General features: G+C 34.8%; 1 protein-coding gene across 6 annotated transcripts in view; it reads left to right on the forward strand.

Annotated features, from left to right (window-relative positions):
- Positions 1-25,921, forward strand: part of LOC114871907 (neuronal acetylcholine receptor subunit alpha-7) — a 114,677-nt gene that overhangs the window by 75,026 nt on the left and 13,730 nt on the right. For 3 of the 6 annotated variants that reach the window (XM_029178480.2, XM_029178483.2, XM_029178481.2), the window contains exon 9: positions 6,732-6,818. The exons of 1 other annotated variant lie outside the window; for it this stretch is intronic. In XM_029178480.2, coding sequence (XP_029034313.1) covers positions 6,732-6,818 — 87 coding nt within the window. Of the gene's footprint in view, positions 1-6,731; positions 6,819-13,071; positions 13,159-25,921 lie in introns of all 6 variants that reach the window. 2 more of the 6 variants (XM_029178486.2, XM_029178484.2) reach the window with 2 other exon arrangements.

Below are 25,921 nucleotides of genomic sequence, written 5' to 3' on the forward strand. Positions count from 1 at the left end.
ACAGAGCAACGGTGCACGATGTGCATAATGCATTAGGTCGGCGGTGAAGTTCGTCGGGGTCGATGTATGCTTCATGAGGCCGAGAACGATCGTCGCGTATACGTCTTACGGGATGGTAGTCTGGCTTCTGCGGCTGTCAGCCCGTGGACAACCGATTAATTATTTCAGAACGACGCGATGCGTTGCCAGAACCGTGAAACATGAAATGTCACCCTTTTCCAGGGGATTCTATTCGGAGAATCAGATTGTACCACTTTGAAATTTTTTCGGAAAAAGTGATTAAAAAATTTGGAATAGAATGGATTTTTTTGTACGTTTCTTACGTTATCTAAGGATACTTTTGGATTTTTTATACTTGGAAAAATGACGGAGATACAGCTGCCTCAAGGGAACCACTTCTACAGAAAGTGATTGTAACTCCGTCATTTTGATAATTATGAAAAATCCAAAAATACCTAAATGTAGCTTAAGATATGTATAAAAAAATGTATGCATATAACAGGTTTTCGATTGATCTTATGGTTTAAAAGAAAAGGCTAATTTGCCAGGACGATGTGGTGTAAGACACCACATAACTTAAATAACGAAAGATATAAAGCAGAGTTGAATGTAATAAAAATATGCTACTCTTTGCTGGTTGAAAATTGTGGAAAGTCTATGAGTCTAAAACTTTCGTGGTTGGAGTGGCAAACGTGTCAGGAACTTGAAAACTCTTCGAACCATGATGGTATCGCGTGCAAAACTCGGCTCCATAAGTAAGGAGTCCTTGAAACGTGAAACCCTCCGCTAGTTCCGGAAACTCCAAGGTGCATGTTAGTCTTCGTAGGTCAGGTTAAAGGGTAATTACACGAAGCTGTCCTCTTCATAGAAGAAACTTTCCCATCGGGTTTATCGTTGAACCGCGTTTGAATTTATCTTTCCTCACCCGATGATTTTGTGCAAGTTATGAAAACACAGATGCTGCAAACACAGACGAGCCTAGTTTTCTGAGAAACAACTTCGCAATGGAAATTCAATTTCCATTGGCAATGACAGACAGGGTCGGAATCGATCCTGGCAGGGATTCGAAAGCTTGTTCCCAGTGCGGACACAATTGTCCGCTATGCACATACAGGCTCCGTTGTATACATACAAATAGGAACGTGGCCTGCATCCCAGCCGTCCCATGAGTATGGACGGGTATATAATTTTCCGAACACCGTCCAGCCGGGAAAACACCGTGAAAATACACCGTCTATGGTCAACGATCTCCTTTGGGGATGGACACGTCGCGTCGGTCTATCTATCGGTGGTCAACGGGATTTTCACTCGGTACAGATTGATCACAGTGTTGACATTAGAAATATCATGTATGATACATCAATTTAAAGCTTAAAGATTCATGAGTATAACGGCATCATCGATATTCTAAACATCACAAAATGAGTGATGTGTCATTAAATTATACATACTACAGTGTAACTCCATCCTTTTGTCGGGTCTTGTCGATATACACATATGTATACCTACATACATATATGTACAAGATCTGAGAATATAGAACCCAGATGAAACGCCATCATTTTTCCGCCGTCATCCTAAGTACTTGGGTATATGTACTACAATAATTTCATATGTTAGAAAACTCTGATTTCCTACAAATGGAGACGAGACATTTTGTATTATACATATAGCGCGATTCATTCAGTAAGGTTTAAGCTTTAATTTGATGTATCATAAGTGTCATTTTGTAAAATTCTTATGTTATGAATTTCTTTCGGTCTTTTCACGTTTGAAAATCAGGGTAATTGATACACAGTTAGGTGAAATTAGAGATAACTATGATTCCGAAGGTATGGCGAATAATCGGAATTTCTAAAGAGAATCTTATTTCTGATCTGACTTCGAAGGGAATTCGTTTTACATCTGGATATACCTGAGGCTATGGACGATGATGAAACTCTGCTGCAATGGAATTTCTATGATATTATATTCTCTCTTCCTTCGTGTCGGCCATTGGCTGAGCTATTAAGTAAGAACAGCTGCACACCGGTACAATATTCCGAATAACTTGATATTATGAATACGTTTGGGAAATTCGACGAATTACGGGCACCTGGGAAATTTCCTTCGATATCGTTGAAAATGAAATGCTTTGATTGTTGAATTGCAAAGCAAATGAAACTTTTACTACTTTTCAACACCTCCGCTTACAAAGAATCTTAAACTTTAAGTTAATGTACCATGAGTACCGTTTTGCAAAATTTTTATCCCATAAATTTCAATTTGACTCATGGTTTGCTATAATGACTTTTACTTTTGTCAGCCATTTTGTATTTAGAACATTGATAGTACTCTTATATAACTATTTTCAATCATTGATACGTAACAATTCTTCATTTATGGAGATAGACTTTTCTGAATCACCCTCTGTAGTGGGCGGAAAATGATCCAGAAGTTTTTCATTCCGCGAAACGTTGCATAATCAAATCCTTTTCAGGATGAGCATATTCGTGTGTATGTGTTTGTTGGCAGAGAACAAGGTACGAAGAGCGGGAAATGGATGGAACAGCGCAATTAAAACGTAATTGCGGTTCGTTTGTCGGGCTATGTACATGTCAGAACTGCTGTCGTCGAATCAGAAGAAGGATTTCTTAAAAATTATCCTCGTCACATGCAATTTCAAGGAGATAAAGGAATCCTATTTACAACTCTGATTTTGACTGATTAGAATAATTTTATTTTATATTTAGACAATTTTTCATTCGAAGAAACATTAATATTTTTCTGGATATGTTTGTTAATATTTCTTTTCTTTTTTCCTCTTTTTCTTTTTGTTTATTTTTGAATTCCGAATACTTCTCAGAAAAATTGTTTATTTTTCTAATAAGTGAAACATTTTTTACAACAATTCGAGATTGGCAAAAGATAGGAACCATAAATTCCTGTAAAGAAATTGAGGAAAAGTTTCGTGTTTCGAGATTCAATTCAAACTGGAAGCTTATTAGGAATTCAAGCAACGAACCATCGAGCTTTCGAACCACTTCTTTTCCGGTGAGCACGCCTTGAGCTATGCCCTTGATTGTTCGCGATTATATCGAAGCATACCGTCCCAATTTCCGCTACCGTACAATCAAAGTCCACGGAAATCCTCCACGAGATACCTTCGAGGAAGAAACGAATTTTCCGCCATTTTCTAACACGGAAGTCGATTGCTTGGTGATACGTGAAGAAATTTGCTGACTTGTAAGGATTTACAGCCACTCTTCTTTATTTCTCAATCAGTTGGTTTTCATAATTTTTTTAAGGAGAAATCATAGAATCAGTGGAAAATTTATTGCACAGATTTGTTATAAATTCCTCAAGCCATACGAGAATATTTTCTTATAATTTGAGGGATAATAATGTTAATTCCTTTCGACTTGTATCAATTCCAATTGTGTATACCTACTACCACCATTCGTATCCTCAATTTTAAGCTCCAAGATGGAAGCTCAGAAGTCGTTTTATTCTCATCGTCGCGTCAGTCTAATAGAACAGCTACCAAAACTATCAGATTTCCTCAAAGTTTCCCGGAGTGACTCAAGTTCTCTTCAGCTGCTGCCTCTGGAACAGATACAATGTAAAGTGACAACAATAGAGATCTTTCTTATCCAGATTTCCTACGGGAATTCACTTCCGTTCGTCAGGATAAATTGTAATTATTATGCTTGCCGAGTGTGAATAGACTTCGGATGATGCACGACCCATCGCCATTCTCATTTCAAACATGAATAATGAAATATAAAATACCGTAATGACGATGAGCGATCTTATTATTAACCGATCTTATCCATGATGGCCAACAGTTTATCATTATGGAGTAAAAAGTGCAGCTCTTTAGCGGAGGCGTTATTGCAACATCCATGAATGAAATTTCCATAATATTATGCCGTTGTAAATTCCGGCTGGTTTCGGCACATCGCGAATTTCATTAACCGGATAAATACGGAGGGTGTGCAGACCTACCTAGCATGTTAAGGCTAGCAAAAGCGACACCGACCCTCTTCACGGAAAGTGTATTTGATTGAGAATTACCATGACAAAAGGTTCGCTCGTGTCTGTGCCTGTGCCTGTGCCTGTGAATACACATGAGCCAAGTGAACGTTCTGTTGGATGAAGGCTGGGGCATCATTTTCACAGACGGATTCTCCTTGTTAGACCTACAACGTGTTATAAGATTCGTCTATGATTTGTCAGAGTGCAATCGAGGATTTTGGTACTGTGATAGGAATGAAAGTTTCAGAGAGTTTGAAGGTAACAGTTAGCTGAGAATGGGTTTAAGCTGAATTTGAATAGGATTTGAATTGGGTATTCAGGGTGAAAAGGTATTTATTCGAGTGCTGATTAACGAATTCATTGATATATTGAATATAAAATTGTTAGAGTTTCGTGATCGGTGACAGTGTTCACGCAAGCGGTAGCCCGGCATGCAGTTCGAATATATGTATGTATGTACAAATGTAAGTACATACATATGTACATACGAGTATAGAAGTTTCGAATTGCGGTCTGTTGTTAGCCCCACTGACGACGAGTCTGTCAGACGATCCCGAGACAGAAACTCCTTTTTCTCCCCTCTCTTACAAAATGGCTGATGGAAAATTAAAGCAAAAAGAATTTTAATTTTAATTTAATTTAATTCAAACTTATGACTTCTGCTGAATAATATTATAATTGAATAGGTACACAGTGTCAGTTACGTGCGTGATTAAATAGCAATGTAACTAAGCGAAATAAATACAAGCGTTCGAAGCTAATTGTAAGGAACTAATTGCCAGCTTTCCTCGACCCCATTTTCCATCCACAGACCCAACAAGCCCGGATGTTATTGGCGGTTTGCCACCTGCAACGGATCCACCTTGTCGCGGTTCGTCGAAATTTCACCTCGAACTCTTATCCGAGCCCTGTCGGTTACAGCTTCTGAAGGAATTAAAATCTCTTTGCAAAGAAACACGATCCAAATGTTTCTGTTTAACTCTTGAAAAACGGATACCTAGACACTAATTAACAATGGTAGCTGTATAAACAACCTAAAATTCGTGAAATCTTGATGGTTGCATTAAGTACGCTGAAAACTTAAGTAACTGTAACAGTACGAAACATCCTTGCGTTCAAAATACCATAACCAGAAACGTGTTAATCCGCTTTCTAAGTTCCACGTTATGGAAATTATGGAAATTATGGAAATTAACTTGGTATAACGGTGTACGTGTGCTTGCACGATAACAGCAATATTTGTTTGAACGTGGACAACGATAAACTAATGTTTATCTTCCGTCGCGTGAGTTCTCTCTGATAATGGACGCGATTTGATGAAAGAAAAGTGTCGCAAACAAAATAACACTTATGGCAGATTAAATGAAACCTTAAAGTTTATTTAATGCGTTGTTTCAACGTAGAACCAGCCACTCTGTATTTAAAATATTTATTACCGTCACTTTCCTGAGATTTTATGCTTCAAATTGATGATATACCATAAGTGCCATTTTGTGAAACTTTTCTATCATGAAACCATTATGTATTCGCTTTCCATGTGACGCGTAACAATTTAATACATAGGTTTCCTATAAACGATTGAAATATAATCACCCAATCTTTATAATAATTAATGAATAATGACATGTATAAATATTAGATTTCAAGGATCATGCGTTGGATCATGCGATTTTGAGTAGGTAAGGAGTAAGGGGAAAGAGAAATTGAAATTAATGGAAAATTCGGCTTGACTGAACAGAAATTATGGAGGGCTGGATCGTAAATGACGTCGGTTATTATGTAATAATGCAATTCCAGACACGTTAACCGCACCGCGTAAAGTTATTAACGAGTGAGCTGACTCTGTGTTTGCAGCATGGCTTCGCAACGAGTTACGCGGCTTGAAATACTCGTTGACGCGTGCGATTATGGTCACGAAATCGTGTAGGCTTGCAACCGGAAATTACGGAATCTTTGGTTCACCGATATACTCTGCGTTATAACGCAAAGGGAAATCATAAAGCAGCGTGAAATTAATAGTAATAACGGTTTGTTGAAACCACTTTCATTTTCAAGATTTACAAAGTAAATTTTAATTAGTGGTCTGCTTTATATTTTTCGTATTTCATGTTCAATTTCAGCAACAAAATTTCTTTGAGAAGGTGTAATTTTTTAATTGACGACATTCTATTTCTTCAAAATTCACAAGGGTTGTGATAGTACCTGGTATCAATTCTCACAGGCTAATTTATTCTGCAATCTTTGTTTTCAAAAACAATTGAACTTTGAAATCGTTCATCGAACTCTGCTAGACAGTTTGAATTCTTCCCAAAACTTGGTAGAATTTCATCGTGAAACTTTAAAAGACCCTTCAACAGGATAAGATCTAACCAACCGAACGACAGTATTACCCAGAAATTTCAGAGAAAAGGGATTTTCATCGAAATTCAGGAGAAAAGCAAGGGTTTAGTGAAAGGAATTTAGTTTTGATGACTCTTATATTGTTGCTTAAAAAAAAATTTGTTCAATTTCATTTTTCATTCCTATATCGAACCGATTGGAAACTTTAATATTCAATTAATTAAAAATTTTGCAATTTCAATTAAAAAAATATTAAATCTTCCAATAGTTATTCTTAATTAAATATCTTCTAGCATTGACTGCCACATATGTACGTAAAAACTGATCGAGTATTGTTGAGTGATATTGTAAAAAATCTTCTCAAAATATCACAGGAGTGACGATTCTGCTGTCGCTGACAGTATTCCTGAACCTCGTGGCAGAAAGCATGCCGACGACCTCGGACGCAGTTCCCTTAATAGGTACCTATTAATTATCCCCGTGATAATTAACGTATTTCAACCCTGGCAAAATGTGTGTCATAGTCTCTTTGTTTCGTGTCCTGTAAATACATATGTGTGTACACCACCATGATGTTTTGTGCCTATCGTTACGCATTCACCTTGAGGTAATAATCATCTTTCATGAAAATTACACGAAGATGAATTAATAAAATCTTGAAGGTCGTTCAGACTTGTCAAAAAATTTCTTCTATTTTAATTTATGGTTTGAAGAATATGGGACGCCATAAAAATAACAATTTCATGGCTCTTTTGAATCCAGAAACCATTTTAACACACCCTGTTTATCTGATCACTTTTCGTTCTGATATTGTCAAATTTTTGAAAATTATTCTTTTATATTTTGAAAATACAAGATGAATGAAAAACGGCTCTGATATTTTAGCTTGATTTATAATAACAAGCAATTTTCAAATTAACCGTGCTGGTATTAAATCCGGTTTATCGGTTAAGAATTTTCATATTTTCCATGAGGAAAATAGGTTTCCACGCTAACCGCGAAAAGAAATTTAATTTTCGTCCGAGTGGTTTGGTCGAGTTGCTGTCCGCCACTTTCGGGTCGACAAACTCCTCCTCCTGATTTCCGGCTGTAATCGAATGAAAAATTCTATTTAATCAGGAAACGAATTATGAACCACTTTCACGTATGAAAATTGCAGGACTTAGAAAATAAAAAAAGTGTTCTACAATATTTTAGAAATTTGATTGAGAAATATACTGGAAATTATGAATTACTATTATCGTTAATTTTCCATCGTTTTCAAGAGACAATTGATATACCAAAAATCTTTCAGCAAACAATTGGAATGCAACTTGAACGAGCAACAGTAATGCGAGCAATTCTTGCATTAATTAACGACGCATACTCTCGCTTTAATTAAGCCCAGTTATCGTGTTCGCACCGCATAATAAGCAACTACCGATCGAGAGGAACGCTCTCGAATCGTTCGGTGAAATTTTCGTAGAAAACAATAAGAATTTTCATTACTTTCAAATAAAACTTAAAAATTTTTTAAATGAAATCAAACATTCACAACCCAAGCTTGTTAACAAATACACTGTTAAACCTGTTATTAAAACTATTTATTTTATGAATTCAGAGCGAAAAGTAATGAAAAATAAGCAGGAAATTCTTGAAATGAAATTTGAATAATTTGAATTAACTCTTGGTTGTATAATTTTCTTTTAATTTTAATTTTCTATAAAAGATATTTTTTATTTTTTAAATTTATTTATTGTATGATATTGAAAATTTTCAAGGGTACGTGACACAAAATTTATTTCAAAAGTGATTTTTTTTCTTTGAACATCCCTTTTTAGACCCCTCAGCCTTGTGTGACATTAATGTTTAGATAATTACCCCGTTGAAAAATATTATCTCAAGATAAATAGTGAATTTCTCAATTGCCCATGAAACCGAGTCTATACAAATGGAATTACTATGAAATTACCATGGAACAATTATGATGTGATTAAATACCGCTGATACTTCCACTTTGTATTGAAAGTTTCTTGGGCACCTGTAAATCTTCTTCACCCTCATAAAAAAGTGCACGGTTACTTTGTTATCCCATTTTTTATGTATTGTATTAATTATTTATAATACTGTCCTATGACAGTCCCATGTGTTAGAAAAAATACATTAATTAACTCAATTATCCCCATATTCCGGTGTGATACTTTAGAGAATTATTATTGGTAGCAGCGAAACTCGTAGGTATATTGCTGTGTTAATTGCCTGTTGAAAGGTCCCATAGTTAACCCCATAGTCTACCGTTTTACCCTTGGGGGTTTAGCAAGGGATAGTCCATCAGTTTATCGGGAAACTCGTGCAAACAGTAAGTTCAATTTCATGCTTTAATACGCGTTATTTATGCTATAACACGATCAAACATTGTTTAAATTAAACAATTCACCATTTTCTTATTTTTTTAACTGACACAGTATAGGTAATACTTGTCTGAACGATCTTCCGGGTGTATTGAACCTGAAAAATCAAAGTCATTTGTGATTATTTTTTTCCAAACAAATCATGAGATAAATGAGAAATTTATTATATAAATTTTTAAGTATCTTTATAAGGGATATAAAAATACTTTGGAACTCTTTTTGTCTAACAAGATAACGAAGATACAGCTGGTTCAAGATGGCTACTTTTAAAGAAAGTGGTTTAACTGAGTTACGATGAGACAGCCGTAACTCTGCCATTTCGTAGAGTATAGAAACTCTAAAAATATTCTCGTACAACTTAAGATATGAACAAAAAAGTGTATGTAACAGATTTTCGGTTTAGTTTATCGTTTAAAAAATAAAAAATCATGAAAGATGGCTTTAATTATTCAGATTCAGAATGGTGTACCTCCGACTAATAGCACCTCAAAGACGATTATAAAGACAAGTAACAGGGAAAAAAACAGCGATGGAAGAAGAAATCAGTTCATTATGAAAGAAGGATGGATTCTTAAGTTAGGCTGTCTAGATCGAATTAGACTCTCTTGGTCACTTAGGCTAATTAATAGAAACCTCTATCTGAAATTAAAAAACAAAAAAGAAAAAAAGAAAAAGTTTCAAACCGATTAGCGCTTACTTCTTTATTTATTTTCCGGTCCCATCAATTCTCCAGGGAAACCAATAACCACGATGTGGCCACACTTCCCAAAACAGTTCCCAATCAACCCGAAGCAACTGTAGTGGCTGAGAAACTTTCTTTGCCGGGCAATTAGCGGGACACGTGGTCTGTCCGGGGGCAAATTAGTTGGTAACGAGCGATCGGTGAAACTTGAAGCTTTTCGTGACTTCGATCGAGGGTTGCATTACTTTGATCCATCGCGGCAGCTGTTTAATGAACATCGGATCCGTGGGCAATTAAAAGCCGTCGGTAATTTGTTCGAGTGTCCTTTTGCCAATGGACGGGAGAGAGTTTTAGAGATTTAATGGGAATCTTTAAGTGAACTTTAGTAGACGCTGCCTCGAAAGGAATTGTTTATTTGATGGGTAATTAGGTTTCTGATTGTTTGAGGTGATGAATGTTCAGTTTGAGACGAAGAGCAATCAATTTGGAAAGTTTTCGATCGTTTTAAGACTTAACCTGCACTTTGCAGTATAGTAGTGTAGGTGAATAATTTAGCCTTGGTAGAGATGACAGCTTCCATGGATTTTCAATGAAACAGGGGTAAAACGATAAGTTATAAGGCCATATAGTAGAAGTTGAGTTTTAGAAGTTTTTCCAGTGGTTTTTACGTTTTGTGGGAATCTCAGTAGTATAGGTCAACGATTAATACCCAACAGAAGTAAGCTGACTTTGAAATCTATGCTCTCAATAATTCTCAATAGTACTAATATGATAAATTGTAAACTGAGATGTTGAAGGAATTCATTTTTAGGAAGTTTCTTAATCGTTTTTGGGTCTTATATAAATATCAGTAGTGTAGGTCAATAATTAACAGCCAAGGGCAGTGAATTGGAAGTGAAACATTTTGTTACGTTAATTCTGAATAGTAACACGATGAACTATAAACTTATATAATGAGAGAAATAAATTTTTATACATTTTCATGGTTTTTTCAAAGTTTTATGTAAATATTAGTAGTATAGGTCAATAATTGACGCCCCCGAGAATAGATTTAGGCTTGAAATTGTTTACAATTCCTGTTTCCTTGAATGAAAGTACACTATGAACCGATACTAAATTTTTATAATACTAAACAATTTATGAAGTAAATTGCATCACACTGTCAGTGGTCCCTTTATCCTTATCTTAAATCAGCTTCAACATTATCCAATTTCCTTCCAACCTCGACCGTTCACCGTTCACCGATCACCGCAATAATTGAACATTTTCCATCGACCCATTTGCCCATGCCCATTACCTTCGGTCCAGCAACACTAGAAACCATCGATTTCACTCGGTTACAAAAAAAAATCCAGCAAGCATACAATTTCAGCCGGGAAAATCAAGCGATTTGCTAATTCTCCGACCGGTCCTTTTGCAATCTGGTTACGTTACACGTTCCCATTATGGTCGAAAATAGCCCAGTTCGATAGAACAGGAACGGTGTTACGCATAATATGATCCCCTCCCATGTTCAATGGTCTCTTTGATTTCCATTATATTCGACAATCAAATGCCATTACTTGGCCAGTTTCACAGCAACACGAATCGTTCGAATGGAAATAAATCAAATAAATCAAATGTCAGATGGGATGAAGAAAAAAATGGTCCATGGATAGCGAAACACAATAATTTTATGGTTTCTAGGGGTGTATAGACGTTAATGAGTAAAAACTGAAAGGGTGAAATTGAAAATTCATTTCCGGAATAATTTTCAAAAGGGTCATTTGTGAAATTGCATCGAGCACGTCGAGAAACTAATTAATTTTCTCGCTTGTCAGCATATTGAGCACTCCTTTGTTTGTTAAGGAATGTTGAGTTGAACGCTTGCATCAAGATAAAGCGACCTTCGCATCAATAAAATAATTTAATTTATCATAAAAATAATACATTGCTTAAAAGCCTTATGAATATTACAAAGGTTGATCAGTAGTATAGGTCAATAATTCCTGCCTGACGGTCTCATTTTCTTCAATTTCTATTAAAAATCTTCAATGGAAATATTTGAAATATTTTTTTCCGCTTTTTTCTATTGTTATATTAAATTTAGTCACATATTTTTGACGCTATGTGTAAAAGGTTCCAAATTCTCCATGAGTAATTACAATTTTATCTCCAAGTTCCTGGTTTAAAAGTTTAATGGAGCAACGAGCAAATTTGTGAGAGCTAAACTGGAGCAATTAACAGCTCCGAAGTATCGAAACGAATTGAATAAAAAACCTTTTCCCTTTTTTTCTCTCTTTTTGAATTTGTTGTGCATTGCCTGGTGCTTTATTAATTCTCTCCTCTTTTTCTCTATAATAATACCTTCCAACATGCTCTTACTATAAGAGACACAGAATTGTTAAATTATTTTTTAAAAGTTGAGAAGAAAATAAGTTTCAACAATTCATACCATTATTTCTTAAATGGCAGTATTTAAAATTTCTTTGCAACCACAGAGCGTGATAACGATGAAAATCGAAGGGTTATAATAATTCGATCAATGGCACTCTTCGATCAAAGTAACGCGAATTACCTACATTTCAGTAGACGTCCCCGATGCATTTGAAGCGTAATTACAAGATCGTCGAGAATTCGAGCATAAAATTGAAAGGATTAAATTTCACAGTCATTACCGAGAAAATTTCAACCGCGATGAGAGTATTACAAGGCGCCATTCTTCAAGGAAAGATATCAGAATGGTTACCCGTTCGCCCAGGAAAGTTATCTGCTTGTTTCATGGAGGACATACATAATATGTATATGGTCGAGAAACTTATTCGATTCCGAGGGCCACCCTTCTTTGTTTTTCCATTGGGCTTACGTTAGGGACAAAGTCATTTCTCACCGCGCTGTCAGACAGAGAGTCTACTGTCCTGTTCCATTTCAGCTTGAAATTTCTCCAAATCCTGCTGTCCATGGCGCAGGACTAGCGTATGTAGGAGGCGTCCATAGCAAAGAGCTTACGTCCTTAAGCGTACATGCTAGATGCAGAATTAGTTTTGCAGGCGTCCAGGGGCGTCCATAGCGCGGAATTAATGCTCATGGACGTTGATAGTGTCAGTTCGGACGCCTTCAGTTCGGCCCGGGGACCGCTAGGTGGCGGCGAGACGACGGTGACAGTGTTCTCGCAAGCGCTCCCCCGGCATGCGGCTCGAATGTATAAAAGTTCCGAATTTCGGTACAATAGGTGTCCGATAGGGGGCATGGATTTTTCTCCTCTCTCCCTACAATAGTGCACCCGACCCGACAGGTGTGTCTTTTTAGGCGTCCGTACCATAGGATTAACATCCATAGACGTCTATAGTACAAGGCTAGTGTTTGCACGCGTCCGCAGCGCACATGGCGGGTGTCTGTAGGCGTCCATGGGCGTCCATAGCACAGAATTGGTGGTGTCCATGAACGTCTACAGCACTGGACAGACGCGCGCAATACACACAGGGCAAAATATGTGTCTATAGGCATCTACAGGAGGCAGGCAGGCAGGGGTTATCCATAAGCATCCATATCCCCAGAATTTGTGTCACGGACGAGTGGGACAGAGTGAGATTTTGGTTAGGTTTGTAAAACGATGATGATATGGATGATGAAAAAACACACAGGGCTCTACGACTGTTTCAGGAGTGACCATCTTGTTATCGCTGACGGTGTTCCTGAACCTTGTCGCCGAGACTCTGCCTCAGGTCTCCGACGCTATACCTCTGTTAGGTACATTGAGTTTCTGCAAAATAGACGTGTGCCAGTGTGGATGAAATATGTTTCCCTTTTCTATTTTCTTTCCTCTTCTTTCTTCTAATGCTCGATGACGTTTTTGTTGCTTTCTTGCTTGAGACAATGATTTTCACGTTTGGCTTTGTTGCATCTTTCAGTTTGAAGGGTTTAGCGATGGAGATACTTTGTTAGTGTTTGATATAATTGTTATTTCTTTTTTCTTTCTTTTGTTTTCTTTTTTTTTGTAATTTTAGATGGAACAGTGCACTCCATGTTTCGTTTTCATTGAAATGAGAATTATATGATGGTTAGAGGTTTGTTGTATTTTACGATAAATATTTATGTAGATTATACAAACATTTACATTAAGACACTATTAATTTATCACACAATTTACATTTTAAATTAAACATAAAAAACATAAACAACAGATCTCTTTTTTCAATGTTTAATAACGATATTTGAAATTCAGTTGAATTGCAATGCAACGAGGATTCCCTTTCCTCAATTTAAAACGACCTTCCCTTGTCTATAGTTCGTAAACTTCCATGTGAACTCGTCGAGACTTAATTGAATAAGTTCACGCGATTGTTCGATACCATTCTGTGTACATACATACATACCGGAAATCCTCTAACTAATCGTAAGTAGGGCGGGTTCGTCGTACACTTGGTCGAATGTTGTCATCTTCTTACCTAGCCGATTTTTTTTTATCAGTGATCAAACACGATTCCCTTTCAATTAATTTCCCTGGACGATCCAATATCGCGAGTGTCATCCGCGGCGAAGAAAACGCCGATTTCTTTGACAGAACGGAATCGGAAGCGGAACACCCTCCGCCGGAACAAAGACAGGGTCTGACAACGAACGAACCCGACGATTGGGGCATTTTAATTTACTTCGATCCTCCGATAAAAGCTGTGCCAATCTAAATGGACGGGTAGAGAAAAAAACGTAGAAAAGTAAAGGCAGCAAAGGACGTTGAAATTCAACGGAACACCGCGTTTCCGGTCAAAGTTTTCAATGCAATAACAAGCTGAAGCTTCTCGACAGTTTCCACCGATACACCGATGTCCAAACTTTGTCGAACGATCATGTTTTGCTATCTTTTTGCCCTTCTAGCTTTCGACAGCAAATGGCGTTTCACCTTTTTCCCTTGAAAATGTCCAAAGGGTCCTTAAGAGGATGATTTCTGAACAATAGTTGGAACATTTGTATTCTGATGAAATTCTGGCTTTTATTTATTTCTAAATGTTATTTGTCAGAAATTATAATTGAACGAATTTCGATTGACGAAAATCGACGTAATATCATACGAAATCATCTCTCCACAAGTAAAGTGCTCGTTAATTGACAATGTCATGCTACAAGGTTGTCAGAGAAGTTCGAAAGGTGCCATGCTGTCGGATACGTTCACTTAATTATCGTACTTAGCTTGAGAACGTGTAAGGTAAAGTGAGGTTAAATGTATTTGCTGTTCTCTTACCTTCTGTACCTCGTCTTCGAATACTTTTATGGGAAATGATAAAAATTACGAATTTGTCGTTGCGAAGAAAGGTCGACGAGAGAAACAACGTCACACTAATTCGCAGACAGTGTTGTCACAGCAGGCTTACAACTCGTTTCTCTCGTTACATTTGTGAGATGCTTTTACATTTTCTCATTTCACTCTTTCCGTGTTAGAAGATAGTATTTTCTCTGTGCCCGTCTTACCACCTCGTGAAATATCACTTCGTGTATATCTTTTCGCCTTTCAACCTTCATTTCTAGCTATGTTTGAAATGAGAAACAATTTTTATTGAAAAAAAGAAACTATTATCATTTCTTAGAAATAGCTTTACAGTAAGATTCAATTTTTCATCATTTTTTCTAGAAAAACTGTGCCGACTTTGCTAAAAGACTCGGTTTAGGCGTTCCCTTTCAAAGGCATCACAGCGAGGCCGCTGTAGCTTCGCCATTCTGGGTAGTATAGAAAATCTAAAAATATTCCCCCATAGTTTAAGAAATATACAAGAAAATGACTGTAACAGATTTTCAATATACGTCACAGCTTTCTCAGAAAAAATTATTAAAAATGTACGGAAACGTAATAGGTGTTTTAACGCATGTTCATCTATTCAAGATGAGTCATTAAGGAAGTTGACGGTCGTTTTCACGGTTTTCCATTCAATTCGTACTTTTTTTTTTTCTATCTCCGGTCATTACGACACTCTTCCTACGACTATATTCCTTGGTGGATCTCCTTTCAAGCCCGGGGCTACCTCCCACCGCGGCGAGTACTTTAATTATCCTGGCCTTTGTCCTCGTGTGCGATATTAAAAGCGCATCTGTAGGGCTTCAATTATATTCAAAAAAGCCCAGGAAACCGGCGCCACTTGTCGCAGACCGTTTCCTACGCTTTCATCTAACTTCCGCCATCACACTTTTCATTTGAAAATCGAGGACAATGCTGTTTAAGCGTTTCTTTACCGACCAAGATCGACCCACATTACATCCTGTTTAAATGATCAAAATCTGATCTGACTAACGTGTTACAATTTGTTACTGGGTCATTGTAAATCTTCATTAGAAATGGCTTACATTTTTGGAACCATAAGACATTTTTAAATCATAAATGGAATGGATTTCTTAATTACTGGGCCTCGATAAACCATCAAACATTTAATTATAAGGCACATTTTTATACATTTTTTATCGATTTTAAAATTAATCATACAAATGAGTGCACTGTTCTATATTATTAATTAATTAATAACCAAAATTAAAATGAAACTTGAATTCAAAAAATTAATCACTATGTACTTATAGATATACATCTTTAAAATGCTAATATAATTTTTAATTTGTATAAATTTTTATTTAACCCTTGAATAGCAAAAACTGGATCCGCCGTCCGAGGGTTAATATCTCAGTGTGTGTCTAAATCGTGTAAAAGGGTACAAGTGTGTTTTTTCTTTAATTGGTAATTAACGCTAGAACAACCAACACTTAAATTAAAATTAAATTTAAAAAATAAAAGATGAAAAAATGAATAATTACTGTAATTAAAAAACTTTTTAGAATTCATATTTTTGATAAATAATTAGTGCTTGGTTATTTCAGTGTTAATGATTCAAATCGTTCTGAATAAATTTCTCAATTATTGTATCATGAATCCATGTTTAAAAATAATTCTATAGCAATCTTCTTAGAAAGTAAAAAAAAGAAAAACAGGCCGTTGTTCTCAAGACAAGAAAAAAATTTCTGTTCCTTCACTTCTTTTATTTATTTCTTCTTTTTTTCCTGCTCACCTACATACGCCAGCAATTCTTCTTCATTTTATATGCTTTCTTTTCTGTTTTCCATAAACACAAAACTGCCTGGCTTCGTGTCTCTTCGAAAGGACAGAAATATTTAAATTTTTAATAAGTAGATGTCTTTTTTGGGGGGGACTATACAACCCCAAATGAAGATTATATGTACATATTTCAATAAATACAATTAGGTGTACTTCTTAATATATTTTAACGAGAGATATTAAAAGTTTATTATTTCGAATTTCTTAGTAATCAGTTACTTGAAAATTTGATAAAATGTTAGTTGATAATGGTTAGTTTAAATCTTTAAATTAGCCATGATGTATTTTCCCTAAAATTTTACTAAAATTCATTTGATACACGAATTTAATAATGGAAGTGGTTCAAGTCGTTGTTTTGGCTACAATTGTACCGCACTCGAGTGAAGTGTACTTGTATTTTCAACAACGGTTGTTTGAGTGCAAGATATTAATTTGGGATAAAAGCTTTTGTTATCAATAATATCTCAACTCTACACAAACTTTCCTTTAATCTCTTTTTTATTTAATTCCAAAGACTCTGGAAGCTTTCACGTGAAAGTTGTATTGTTCAAAAAATTACGTTCAAAGTATCTTATAAATAAGCTTTGATTTTTTCGACGTATAATCCTTTAATAAATAATAAAAGAGTCCTTGAAGAGGATCAGAATAAATGGTAAAAAAAGTAAATTCTTCTAATAATTGAAATTCCTTCATCATTATTGAAAATTATCGAAGCTATCTGATTTTCAATAAGACTAACGTTATCTGGAATGGAATAGAGGAGACGTTTAAGAGTCGACGATCTATCAATTTCAGCTCAGCTTAAAATTCTTCATACATAAAAGATTCGGTATTTAAATGAGTGTCGAAAGTGTTGAATTCTATCTCAACATTGAAATTCTATCCTGAAAAGTTTTCATTGAAATAATTCTATAGGTAAAGAGTAAAATATTCTCTAAAAAATACTGTAAAATATTGAAAATCTAACAATTAAAATTTTTCAAAATTAACCTTTATACGAATTTTCTAATTTTTTCCTAATCAAATATTTGCATTAATCATGCAACAAGTTACACAATTGAAAATAAAATTAGATTATATTTTAATTACTCAAAATACTAACATATTCATAAGAAAAATATTAAATGAGAACGAATCCAGGCTGAACATGGACGAATGGACAGATTTGTTAATCACTATAGTTAATTTATTTTCTATTTTGCATTCTAGAAACACCAACTATCACTCTGCTATTTCTTTTTCCCCTTTTTTATAATTTTTATATTTCTTTCTTCACCTTTTTCTGTGCACAAATACACAGTCACTTTGTTCGCTTTAATTAACACATTCAGCTCGGAAGAAAATTTAAAAATACTTTTGAAAATCAAAAAAGTCGAAAAAATAAATTTGAATTGCGCGTGGCATCTTATGACGACACCCGTACTGAAAGTGTTAATCCACTTTAATAATAAAATTTGTCGCAAACATATACATTCACACTTGGATTTGATTTACACCAAAACACGATTTTTTCGATTTCTGAATGTGAAATTTCTGAAAGGGTAGAAATTTTGTTAACAATTGTCGTTTATTGAGAATAGACATAAGGAAATTATTTAAAAGGCAATAATTTGTTTAACAATACATAATTTTAGAAAAATGTGAATTTGACCAAATAGAAAAGGTGATGCTGTTAATTACAAAATATTGAAATTTACAATTCAGATTTAAATAAAATGTTAGTGATTTAGAAAAACCAATCAACATTAAATGATAAAATATGTATATTATACAATAAATTACAATATTAAATATCGTAATTTATTATTGTATAACTGGTACAAGAAAGAAAGTCCACTTAATATTGGAAAACATCCTGCCACCTGTTTGACCCAGGATGACAACTTCCAAGTTTTTATGCTGTCGTTTCAATCCAACTATGATCTCTCACAGAAACGTGCTTTGGCACGTGTAAGTATTATACTACACCGTAAACTTTACTTTTGATATTTTAAGAGAGACATCACTATCAATTGAATTTTATTTTATCAACCTGTAGAGAATTTGTGCCCCCATATAGACGTACATTGACACTGATAACTCAGAGTCATCTTTGACCATTTTTTCTGACAAAACCATGAAGTGCATAAAAAATCTATTATATGTATGTATATTGTACATTTCATTCTAAATGTCTCAGACTATACAAAAATATTTTCTATTTGCTTCATGATTGCTTCCGGAAAAAATTATAAATAAATAAATGGCTTTGATTTTTTACATGTAATTCTTTAAGTGTCAAACACTTTCTTTTAATATATGTAATGAAAATCATTTTTCTTTATGATACCTTGAGAAGAATAAATGTTTCGTCACTGAAACATCCTTTTTCATGCTTCGAAAGGAAAAAATAAGTGGCGCCACATTATTCTTACTTTATCGAGCGATGTTTTTTCAACAAAACCGTGAACCATTACCAAGCAATTAAAAGAGAACAATGATGGAAACTCGTAAAAAAGAGAATAATAGAAACTCGTAAAGAAGATTAAACGGTACCAGAAATTTATAACCAAATATTTTACCATCTGGCTGGGTGTTAACGTTGACACTAATCTTCCTATTAATTACTCGAACGTGGATGAAAATTTAATTACTTGTTTCCTTTTTCCTACATTACACGGTTTCTGCACTTAAATAGTATCTACATCCGGTTTTGCCAAATGTAATTCAAAAGTAAAATTGAAAAATTCAACTTGGTTACGTGGAAATTAATTTTGTTTTCCTTTTTCGTCATTTAAAATAAATTGGAAACGGGAATTCGCAAATTGTTCGAGCGTAATTTACTTGTAATGAAGGCTTTCATTGAAACGACGAATTAATGAGTCTGCAAAGTTCATTAATCATTGAGAGAGAAGATATAAAAAAAAGGGAGTAGATTTAAAATTGATAGAAGAAACAAGTTTATACAATTAATAAATAATATTTTTTACTCTAGGGATAGATTATTAAATTTTTAATTTTTCACCTGAAAACATTGTAAACATTCGTTAACTAAGACCGAATTTAATTAGAAACGGTAAACCAAAATGAACTTAACAATAATAGCTTTGACGACAATAAAATGCAAAGAAGAATAAAATGATTGAATTCTTCGCTACAACTCGTCGTACTTGCCCTATTTTCTAGTCTCTACATAATATAATGAGGAAAGAAAGACGACGTTGTTTCGCTTGAAAGGCAGGAGCTGTCTGTTCGGGTCTATTACTAACAGCTTGCTAAAAAGTAATTGATGCAAGAATCGCGCCTCATCCTCCTTAATTATAATCACAATTACATTTTATTCCTTGACAATTCGTCCTCTTAAGAAAGCCTTCAGAAAATTAGTATTTCAATTTCTTTAATGATTTGATGTTGATTGGTGTAATTAATCAATAAAATTCCTAAATTTTTCATTCATATGAAAAACAAATTATTACCTTCTGATTTCATAAGTTTAACCCTTTGAGTATTAAGGAAGATTCATTATAAAATCAAAGCAATTTGTGATGATTTTTTTTTTTTTTTTTTTTTTTTTTTTTGAAAAAATCATAAAGTGAATAAAAATCTAATATACACATTTTGATGTATATTTTTTAATCACAGATACAACTGCCTCACCATAACTCTGTTTAAACTCTCTTTTTCGAAGGAGTTATCGTGAGGCAACTTTGCCATCATTTTGACTACAAAAAATCTGGAAATACGTAAATGTAGCTCAAGATATGTATAATAAAATATATGTATATAACAGATTTTTAATTTCCTTCGTGATTAAAGAGAAGAAAATTGTAAACTAATGACACTGTCCAAAACGTCGTCCACTGACAATATGTCTTCTTACACCACATCTGACCCTTGAAGGACTGACCTGAAACAGTGACGTGACTGACTGATATCGGGCCATATTTGACCCATGCCTAAATCTTTATTATACATCCTTCAAATTAAATTTTTTAACGCAAAGGGGTATATCAAAAAAATTTTGATTATTTTATTAATAGCATGTATGGATTTCTTTTATCAGTAAAAATATGGGTCAAAAAAGATCTAACATCGATTGAACGAGGGTTAAAAATACCAACGAATGACGTAGAAAAAAATATCATTTTCTATTTTAATTTAATAATTTCATTGCTGCTCGTTCTGACGATCTCTGCTCATTTGCATGACGTAATTATTTATTTATTTATTTATTTATTTATTTATTTATTTATTTATCATTACACACTGTTGTTAGTATTAAAATAAAAAGATAAAAGACACCTAGATTCGTTATATTACTATTTGTTGATCTACGAATAATTTTCCTGTATCTATGATGCTGTCTGATGGTCGAATTGATTATGTGTATCTGGCGAGCTTTTTCTCTACTTTCTTATCGTCTGTTTATTTTGTCTGGATCTGCTGCTGCTGCTGCTGTTGCATAATGGTTACGAAACATCGATTATTCTACATATAATATTTGAATATTTTACTCAATATACAGGGTGTACCAAGTAATAATATCTATGATTTTTTTAGACATTTCTTTGATAGCTTTCTAACATTATTTTATTAAATTAAGGTCTATTGTAATATTTTCCTATTGTCCATCTTTCTACTTTTCTATGTTTCTATCGAAAATTCAAAATCCTATTGGAAATTTTCTCTATTTTTCTATTAGAAGTTTTCCCAATTGCCTAATTTCTTTTACAAGAATAGTAAAGATAAATTTTAGAAATCTGAATTTTTTGTTCTTTAAATTTGTTAACTTTTATTTATAAAATATTTTCCTTAAACTACACCAGATGTGTATGGAAAATCATGGAAATTTTTATACAGAACACCCTGTATTCGTGTCACAATCAATCTATCTCTATCTGCCTCTATTTCTATTATAACTGTCTCTTTCTTTCTTCTACACAAATCTCTATCTATCTCTTTGTATCGTATATCTACCATATCTATGCAATCTGTCTTGTATCTCTATCTGCCGCGCTATTTATTCTATTTCTGATTTGTTCATTCATTCTATGCTAGCTGCTGGCTAATTGGGTTTTTCTTAATGAAAGTGCCTGTAATTATTATATTCAGACATTGCCTGTAACACTTACTATTATATACGCTTTCCACATTCTATTATACGTTCAATCGTAAACACGTGTAATGTCTGTTCATTTGATGTTGGTATGTTTTGTATTACCAATCAATATTTCATTAATTATAGCAGCTAATTATATATACATTGTGTGCTACAAAAAATCAGCATCGTGCACGGTATTGCGATATATTGTATACATATTTTTATTGGGAAATGTTCGTAACAAATCAATTACTGTATATGTATATTAAAAAAAAAAAAAAAAAAAAATCACAGGTTTAATAGATTTCCATTTAGTGCCTTTTGTAATTTTTGTAGAAAAAGAAATGAAAGGAATGGAAATATATAGTTTCAAAATAACGTATTTGCAAACAATTAAAGGTTTCTGATTCTACAGTCGTTAGGTTAATAATTACGAGGCCCAGCCGCAATTACGGGAGCGTATTAATTCAAGCTTTATAGAGCGTATCTGTCTTTCTCGGTGCCGGTAGCGACGTTTAGTGCAATATGACCCGACGCCTGCCAGAATTACCGAGACAGGTAAATGAAATTGGCTAAAGCTTTCTCCTTCTCTCTCACTCTTCTTCCATTTTCCTTTTCACCAACGTCGAAGCTTGATCTTCCTGTTTCAAGCTTGATCGCTTTCATTTTCATTTCTCTGCTTATTCAGAGTTTCCAGGCATTTTCTTTTACAGGGTGTTTTAACAAGGAAATTTCATGTCCTGATATGTACTCTTTTGAAAATTTTTATTTTTTTGTTTTAAGTTTTGTTTGTAAAATAGTATTTTTTGGCATTTTCAAAAATAAAGCCTTATGTACCTACATATTTTTCGTTGTTGCATCATTTTTATTTTAATAAAAATAAAATAAAATTATAGAAATCGCTGATATAAAAAATAATCTTTTTTATATTATTAAAAAAAGAGAATGTTTAGAAGTATTAGACAAAGGTATTATAGAATCTCTCGGGAGCTTTAAATCATCCACTTCCTGTTCCTGATTCTATCATTTCATTAACGCACCTTTTTCACACCGTTTTCACGTGACATTTACAGCACGTATCGTCCCTTCGCCTTTAATTCCATTATCATTTCTAGCTACCTCGTATTTTTTACACTTTTTAACCGTTCTCTCATCAATTACAGAATGAAAAAGTTGAAAAAATATAGAACAGCTGGTCCTATTATTTAGGATAAATATCATATTGGATATTTTTAATATTTTCCTCTTCGAAATTTTCCAACAAAAATTAATTCCTTTCCCTAGATAAGCTCCAGAAAGTCCTGGTTATTTCCATTTTCTCGGTATAAAAATGAAATCCTACTCACCACTGCTAAATTACTGAAGCTCAGTAATAAAATACTACCCACTCAGTTATACTTCCCTCGAAAGAATCCACATACTTTTCACTTCTTTTTCTTCCATTTAATCATAAGCCCCAGTTTGCAAGCTTTCATTCCGGTCCTCAATCTATTTACCCCTGTCATTCTCTTCTTCACTCTCGTTAATTCTTTCAAAGTGTCCCCTCATCTGAAGTTTCTTGCTCGCTAAGCCACGTCTCACCTTGTCATCTTACCTCTATTAGTTGCTGCTACGCCCTGTTTACGGCTTATTTCACCTTATCTCAGTCAGATACATCCAAGATACTCTCCATCATCTTCATGGATATTTTTTGCATAAAGATGATAAAAATGACCGAAAGTAGACAATTTAATTTTCAACATTATGCGCTCTGTGTATTTGCAGCTGGGTACAAAAAAAGTTTTTTATGAATCACTGATGATGCAAGTCCTAGAAATTAAAAATTAAACAAATCGTTCAAAATAGGGGTAAATTAGATCTTTAAGAGAATTCTGGGAATCGATACATTTTATTTTTTTCTATTTTTAACTAGATAGTGTCAGTATCTTTGAAGTTATTGGCACTGATGACAGAAAATAAATACCATGTAAGATGATTTTAGGCAAATAGACGTTCAGTTTCATGCCTTCTATCGACATCCGTGTCTGTCGAAACTGAAAGACAAAATATCGTATTTTATGCCAATATTAACCCTTTCATAACGTCTTCTATTAACAGAAAATTGAACAGAGTCAATAAGTGATGGGCAGTCAATAGTTGAGGTTGATCTAATTTTTCTTCGTGAAGCTTCATTTTGAAAATTTTTTCTAAAATGGAATTAAGGAGCTGCAGAAGACAGAATAATTAAAACGGTCCCAACCACGATGATCCATGAGTAAACGAAGAAGACTGTCGCTCTTTTGAAAACGAGCAACCCTTCAGATGCAGGACTCTTTTTCAAATGGCCAGTAGAGATAACGAATCTAATCGGGACACGATCTCCCTCTTTGATCCTGACGAAATTCCATGACGGAGCAACGGAATTACACGGACGGACTATGTCCGATAAAGTTTAATCTGAAAACGATCCACCATTTCCAATCCTCTACACTAGGTTTACACAACGTTTTTTAGTGTTAGGATTGATGGAATGATACTTCTTTCTTTCTTTCTTTTTTTTTTCTCTCTTGCGTAGGCGACATGCACGACGTTGCTCCGTTTGTAATAATTTAAGTTGTAAAAGAGAATTGATTAATCATTGGGTTTCCATATCGTAACCAAGGTTAATTATATTTTTAACTAGAGCAGGTTAAAAATACAAGAAACCCTGCCATGATACGGATTACCCCTTCCTGGGACAGAAATAACCCAATCCATTCCAACAGCCCATGGTCCAGGGGTTACTACTCATCACCCTTATCCCTGGAATCCGAAAAACACATCTCAGAGCTTTTAAATCCTCTCGCCAATTGTCAGCCCCTCCCCATTCTCCATCTCGCCGACCACAAAGAAGATGGCTGAAAGCGAGGAAAGGGAGACAAAGGGAGATAGAAAGCAAGTTGAAAGTGGAGAAAGGAAGGTCGAGAAAGGGGTTGGTTGGTCCTTATGGTTGCTAACAAACAACCACCCTGGATCTTGAACAAAAGGATCCTTCTCAAGGTAGACGTAGACGTGTTTGTCCGCCATCTTTTCTAAACCCTCCTAGTCACAACGCACGAGTGCACGTCGTCTACGGTGATCCAGGAAGCAATCAATCAGCACGCGTGTGTGGATGTGTGTACGTTGTTCCAGGTGTAACCATCCTGTTGTCACAGACGGTGTTTTCCCTGCTGGTGGCCCATGTGTTGACACGAACCTCCGAGGCGGTGCCACTTATAGGTACCATTTTCCACCATTTTGCTACTTTCTATCCTATCTAACTTCCCGTTCGATGAGGACACACGGTAACGAGGAACCTTCCTTTTTTCATTTCATCTTCCAGAACACCCATTGCGACAGGGTCTCGATCTCTACACCTGCTCGATGAAAGAAAAAGTGGAGGATTGCGTGAGTTGCGAATGAACGAGACAGGTGGTTCTGTTACAGGCAATGTCTGCTGTAATCGCTGCATAAAGGCCGAATATAAATATGTAGTATATTTATCACGCTTTTTCGCTCACCAATACCAATCTTTATTAGTTCGACAAACGGGATAAAATTCTCCTATATTCGTTTTTTTAGTTGACACGCTGAGAACTGTGTACATACTGGTCGATATTTCTACCGCGAGTCTCATAATAGCAATCTAATCGGCCTTAAGGCGGCGCCGCTTGTCCGCGTTTAATTCTTATGGCTTTTCCCTACTTCCCATAGTTATTTAAAGCTTTCAATTATTTATCTATATGATTTTTTCTAAGGAAACAGTGGCCTCAGAAAATTTTTTATCCCTGCCAGTACAATGAGAGAAGGAATCTGACCTTGAATTTTTGGGTCAAGGTTTGGGACAATTCCAAGATTTCGCCATGAACGATTACTGTCTACCGTTCATCATTAACGATTATTAAATTTCTGTAATAGACATAATGTTTGTGCTTATGGTAGGCACTTTATAATTGAAAGCTTTGGGTAATTACAGTGATTAAGGTAAGAAGAAGAGCCCTGTGAGCACGGTAACTGCGTTCAACGATGATTTGTCCCGTCGAAACTTCTTCGATCCCTCCTTTCGATCATCAGCCCCCGGAAATCATTAGTTTCAATGATTTTTGTGCATAAGATCAGTCTGTTTTCTGGTGTAGAATTATCATTTGAGATAATTAGGAACGTGTTGAAGTCGGATCGAATAGTTAGACGAGGAATGGAGCAGTTCCCGTGTCGAATTCTCTATCAATCTTTCTATCTATCTCTTTCGCTCTCCTCTGTTTGTCTCTCTTTCTCTCTGTCGCTGTTGCCTATCTTACGATTAGATTTATTATACCTCTACACTGATCACAGACACATCATACTTG

Source organism: Osmia bicornis, chromosome 1 (genome assembly GCF_907164935.1).
Source record: "Osmia bicornis bicornis chromosome 1, iOsmBic2.1, whole genome shotgun sequence".
NCBI lineage: Eukaryota > Metazoa > Arthropoda > Insecta > Hymenoptera > Megachilidae > Osmia > Osmia bicornis.